Here is a 6,000-nt window from a genome sequence, read left to right as displayed (position 1 = left end):
AAAGACCCCCAAAACCCCCACAAATCTTCCTCAAATCCCTTCAGGGACTCTAATAGGGACCCCCAAACCCTCGGGGACCCCCAAAACCCCCTCAGGGACCCTACTAAGATCCCCCAAACCCCCTCAAAGACCCCCCAAACCCCCACAAATCTTCCTCAAATCCCTTCAGGGACTCTAATAGGGACCCCCAAACCCTCGGGGACCCCCAAGACCCCCTCAGGGACCCTACTCAGACACCCCTCCCCCCCCCAAACATTCTGAAATCTCTTCAGGGACTCTATTAGGGCCCCCTCCCCCCGAAACTCCCCCCCCCCCCCCCCAGGCTCACCGTGATGGGGAAATAGTCTCGAAAGTGGTTCCAGACGGGCCAGGAGCGCACCCAGGCGGAGGGTCGCCCCCCCCGGCGGGGGGTGTCGCGGTCCGTCACCACCCACAGCCCGTAGAGCAGCGCCGGCAGCCAGAGGGGTCCCCGCAGGGCCAGGGCGAAGAGCAGGACGCACAGCTGGCCTAAAAGGGGACCCAGGCAAGGACACCCCCCCCCCCGCTTAGGGCTACCCACCCCCCCCCCCGGGCACCCCCTTTCCCGGGGTCCCGGTTTTCCCGCAGGACCCCCCAAAACCCCGAGGTGGGGAAGGGGCGGCCACGGCTGCGCTAAAGGACCCAGGCGTCGGGGAGGGGGGGGGAGGGAGGAGGCAAAGGGGACACCCCCCCCCCTTAGGGCTACCCCCCCCCCCCCGGGCACCCCTTTTCCCAGGGTCTCCGTTTTCCCACAGGAAACCCCCCAAAACCCCCAGGTGGGGAAGGGGCGGCCACGGCTGCGCTAAAGGACCCAGGCGTCGGGGACGGGGGGGAGGGGGCAAAGGGGACACCCCCCCACCCCACCCCCACCCCCCACCTTAGGGCTACCCACACCCCCCCCCTTTCCCGGGGTCCCGGTTTTCCCGCAGGACCCCCCAAAACCCCGAGGTGGGGAAGGGGCGGCCACGGCTGCGCTAAAGGACCCAGGCGTCGGGGAGGGGGGGGGAGGGAGGAGGCAAAGGGGACACCCCCCCCCCTCTTAGGGCTACCCCCCCCCCCCCCCCCGGGCACCCCTTTTCCCAGGGTCTCCGTTTTCCCGCAGGAAACCCCCCAAAACCCCCAGGTGGGGAAGGGGCGGCTCACGGCTGCGCTAAAGGACCCAGGCGTCCGGGAGGGGGGGGAGGGGGCAAAGAGGACCCCCCCCCCCACCTTAGGGCTACCCACCCCCCCATCACCCCCTTTCCAGGGGTTCCCATTTACCCGCAGCGCCCCAAAAACCCCCACCGAGGGGGAAGGGTGTCGCACAAAGCGCTGCCCCCAGGGACCCAGGCGTCTTGGTGGGGGAGGGGCGGGGGGGGGGGGGGGGGCAGGGTGACACCGCCCCCTCCCCCCTCCCAAGTCACCAACCCCCCCCCGGGCACCCCCTTTCCCGGGATCCCGGTTTTCCCGCAGGACCCCCCAAAACCCCGAGGTGGGGAAGGGGCGGCCACGGCTGCGCTAAGGGACCAAGGCGTCCGGGGGGGGGGGGGGGGCAAAGGGGACACCCCCCCCCCCCCTTAGGGCTACCAACCCCCCCCCCCGGCACCCCCCTTCTAGGGGTCCCCTTTGCCCCCCAGTACCCCAAAACCCCCCCCCCGGGGGGTGGGGTGTGTGTTGCAAAAGCGCTGCCCCGAGGGACCCAGGCGTCCGGGAAGGAGGAGGGGGGCGGAGCCGGGGGGGGGAAGGGGGACCCCCCCCGCCATGTCACACACAACCTCCCCCCCCCCCCCCCCCGGGCTCACCAACCCCCCCCCGACACCCCACTTTCCTCCCCCCCCCAGCACCCCAAAGCTGCTTGCACCCCTGTGCCGAGGGACCCAGGAGGCATCCGGGAGGGGGGAATTTGGGGGACACCCCCCCCACCACCATGTCCCCCCCTCTTGGTGCCCCCCCCCCCAGGCCCCTTAATTTCACACCCCCTCCCCAGACACCCCAATTTCCCCCCCCCGGCACCCCAAAACCCACACGGGAAAGGGGGGGGGGGCTACTCGCCTCCCTCCCCCGAGGAACCCAGGCGTCCGGGAGGGGGGAGGAGGGATTTTAGGGGGGGAGGGCCCCCCCATGTCCCCCCCCTTGGTGCCCCCCCCCCCCCACCCCCGGACACCCCAATTCCCCCCCCAGCACCCCAAAAACCCCCCGGGAGAGGGTGCGGGGGGGGGGGGGAGCGCTACTCTCACCCCTCCCCCGAGGGACCCAGGCATCCGGGAGAGGGGAGGGGGGTGCCGTGGGGTGCGGGGGCGTTTGGGGGTCCCGTCCCGCCCCCCCTTGCCCCCCCCCGGTGCCCCCCCCCCGCTCACCCAGGGCCAGGAAGGAGAAGACCCACTGCAGAACCGCCGCCGTCTGCAGCCGCCGCCGAAGGGGGAGGCGGAGGGGGGCGAAGCGAAGCGGCATCGCGGGGGGGGGGGGGAACTGGGGGGCACTGGGAATGGGGGGGGTCACGGGGAAGGTGGGGGGTTATGGGAATGAAAGGGGGAGACTGGGAATGGGGGGGGGTTATGGGAATTGGGGGGGACTGGGAGAGGTGGGGGGCACTGGGAATGGGGGGGGGTCACTGGGAATGGGGGAGGTTATGAGAATTGGGGGGGACTGGGAGAGGTGGGGGGTCACTGGGAATGGGGGGGTAACTGGGAATGGGGGGAACTGGGAGAGGTGGAGGGCACTGGGAATGGGGGGGGGTCACTGGGAATGAGGGGGTGTATGGGAATGAAAGGGGGGGACTGGGAATGGGGAGGGGTTATGGGAATGGAGGGGGACTGGGAGAGGTGGGGGGGACCGGGAATGGGGGGGTAACTGAGAATGGGGGGGACTGGGAGAGGTGGGGGGCACTGGGAATGGGGGGGGGTCACCGGGAATGGGGGGAACTGGGAGAGGTGGAGGGCACTGGGAATGGGGGGGGGTCACTGGGAATGGGGGAGGTTATGAGAATTGGAGGGGACTGGGAGAGGTGGGAGGTCACTGGGAATGGGGGGGTAACTGGGAATGGGGGAGACTGGGAGAGGTGGGGGGCACTGGGAATGGGGGGTGACTGGGGGTACTGGGAATCGGGGGGGGATGTCACTGGGAATGGGGAGGTAAATGGGAGGGGGGTCAATGGGAATGGGGGGGACTGGGAATGGGGGGGTAACTGGGAATGGGGGGTACTGGAGGGCGCTGGGAAGGGGGGGGTATGGGAATGGAGGGGACTGGGAGAGGTGGGGAGCACTGGGAATGGGGGGGGCACTGGGAATGGGGGGGTATGAGAATGAAGGGGGGTAACTGGGAATGGGGGGGACTGGGAAAGAGGGGGGGGACTGGGAAAGAGGGGGGGACTGGGGGTGGTCACTGGGAGGGAGGGGTGCTGGAAATGGGGGGGGGAGGGGGCGTTACTGGGAATGAGGGGGACGGGACTGGGAATGAAAGGGGGGGGTTACTGGGAAAGAGGGAGGGGGCAGTGGGTGCAAAGGGGGGGTACTGGGAGAGGAGCGGGGTCACCGGGAACCAGGGGGTGTTACTGGGAGCCGCGGGGGGGGTTACTGGGGGGGGGGGGGGGGGGGATGGGGAAGGGGGAGCGTTACTGGGAGCCGCGGGGGGGGAGTTACTGGGAGTGAGAGGAGGTTACTGGGAGCTGGGGGGGGGTTGCTGGGAATGAGGGGGGGGCTTACTGGGAGCAAGGGGTTACTGGGAGCAAGGGGAGGTTACTGGGAGCCGGGGGGGGGGGGGTGTCGCTGGGAATGAGGGGGGGTTACTGGGAGAGGAGGGGGGATACTGGGAGCTGGGGGATGTTACTGGGAGCGGGTCGCTGGGAGCCGGAGCGTGGCGGGGCGGGGGCGGGGGGGGTGGTCACTGGGAGCTGCTGGTTTTACTGGTGCGGCCCCGCCCCCCCCCCCGCGGGGGGGGGGGTTGGGCAATGGAGGGGGGAGGGGCGGGGGGGGCGGGGAGCAGGGGAGAGGGCGCGCGCGGGCGCTTGTGCAAGGCCCGGGGGGGGTGTGTGCAAAGGTCGGGGCTCGTGCAAGGGCTCGTGCAACCTTTGGGGCTCGTGCAAGGGCTCGTGCAAAGGCTCGGGCTCGTGCGAAGCCTCGTGCAACACCTGGGGCTCGTGCAAAGCCTAACGCAAGGTTAGAAGCTCGTGCAAAGGTGGGAGCTCGTGCAATGGGCCCGTGCAAAGGCTCAGGGTCGTGCGAAGCCTCGTGCAACACCTGGGGCTCGTGCAAAGGCTCGTGCAAGGCTTGGAGCTCGTGCACACGCGTGTGCAACGTTTGGAGCTCGTGCAAAGGCAGGAGCTCGTGCAAAGGCTCAGGGTGGTGCAAAGCCTCGTGCAACACCTGGGGCTTGTGCAAAGGCTCGTGCAAGGTTTGGGGCTCGTGCAAAGGTGGGGGCTCGTGCAAAGGCTCAGGGTGGTGCAAAGCCTCGTGTAACACCTGGGGCTCGTGCAAGGGCTTGTGCAAGGTTTGGGGCTTGTGCAAATGCACGTGCAAGGTTTGGGGCTCATGCAAAGGTGGGGGCTTGTGCAAAGGCCCGTGCAAAGGCTCAGGGTGGTGCGAAGCCTTGTGCAACACCTGGGGCTCGTGCGAAGCCTCCTGCAAGACTCGGGGCTCGTGCACACGCGTGTGCAACGTTTGGAGCTCGTGCAAAGGTGGGAGCTCGTGCAAAGGCTCAGGGTGGTGCGAAGCCTCGTGCAACACCTGGGGCTCGTGCGAAGCCTCCTGCAAGACTCGGGGCTCGTGCACACGCGTGTGCAACGTTTGGAGCTCGTGCAAAGGTGGGAGCTCGTGCAAAGACTCAGGGTGGTGCGAAGCCTCGTGCAACACCTGGGGCTCGTGCGAAGCCTCCTGCAAGGTTTGGGGCTCGTGCAAAGGTGGGAGCTCGTGCAAAGGCCCATGCAAAGGCTCAGGGTCGTGCGAAGCCTCGTGCAACACTTGGGGCTCGTGCAAAGGCTCGTGCAAGGCTTGGAGCTCGTGCACACGTGTGTGCAACGTTTGGAGCTCGTGCAAAGGCAGGAGCTCGTGCAAAGGCCCGTGCAAAGGCTCAGGGTCATGCGAAGCCTCGTGCAACACCTGGGGCTCGTGCAAATGCACGTGCAAGGTTTGGGGCTCGTGCAAAGGTGGGAGCTCGTGCAAAGGGCCCGTGCGAAGCTGAGGTTGGTGTAAGTGTACGTGCAAAAGTTGGAGCTCGTGCACACGCGTGTGCAACGTTTGGAGCTCGTGCAAAGGTGGGAGCTCGTGCAAAGGCTCAGGGTGGTGCAAAGCCTCGTGCAACACCTGGGGCTCGTGCGAAGCCTCCTGCAAGGTTTCGGGCTCGTGCAAAGGTGGGAGCTCGTGCAAAGGCCCGTGCAAAGGCTCAGGGTTGTGCGAAGCCTCGTGCAACACTTGGGGCTCGTGCAAAGGCTCCTGCAAGGCTTGGAGCTCATGCACACGCGTGTGCAACGTTTGGAGCTCGTGCAAAGGCAGGAGCTCGTGCAAAGGCTCGTGCAAAGGCTCAGGGTGGTGCGAAGCCTCGTGCAACACCTGGGGCTCGTGCGAAGCCTCCTGCAAGGTTTGGGGCTCGTGCAAATGCACGTGCAAGGTTTGGGGCTCGCGCACACGCGTGTGCAACGTTTGAGGCTCGTGCAAAGGTGGGAGCTCGTGCAAACGGCCCGTGCAAAGCTGAGGCTCGTGCAAAGGCGTGTGAACCGCTCAGAACTCGTGCAAACACTTGTGCAAAGCCGGGGCTCGTGCAAAGGCTCGTGCAAAGTTTGGGGCTGGTGCAAATGCGCAAAGGGAACTGGGAGGCGCCGGGATGAACTGGGAGGTACTGGGGGGGCACCGGGGTGAACTGGGGAGGCCACTGGTATGGACTGGGGGGGCACTGGGATGGACTGGGAGGCGCTGGAATGAACTGGGAGGGACTGGGGGGGCACTGGGGTGAACTGGGGAGGCCACTGGTATGGACTGGGGGGGTCACTGGGATGGACTGGGGGGTCACTGG

At 67.5% G+C, this 6,000-nt stretch overlaps 1 protein-coding gene across 1 annotated transcript; it reads right to left on the bottom strand.

The window, feature by feature from the left end:
• Positions 1 to 328: 328 nt before the first annotated feature.
• LOC141736797 (2-acylglycerol O-acyltransferase 2-B-like) lies at positions 329 to 2,478 on the bottom strand (the record flags this gene model as incomplete). The annotated part of the gene is made up of 2 exons (XM_074571367.1): positions 2,355 to 2,478; positions 329 to 507 (listed from the first exon to the last, which is right to left on the bottom strand). Coding segments are annotated over exons 1-2 (273 nt in total), but the record flags the coding sequence as incomplete, so codon positions are not given.
• Between the last annotated feature and the right edge of the window lie 3,522 nt (positions 2,479 to 6,000).

The sequence above is a fragment of the Larus michahellis genome, unplaced genomic scaffold (genome assembly GCF_964199755.1).
Source record: "Larus michahellis unplaced genomic scaffold, bLarMic1.1 SCAFFOLD_309, whole genome shotgun sequence".
NCBI lineage: Eukaryota > Metazoa > Chordata > Aves > Charadriiformes > Laridae > Larus > Larus michahellis.
Note: the sequence above shows the minus strand (reverse complement) of the source record. Positions and strands in the feature narration are given on the sequence as shown.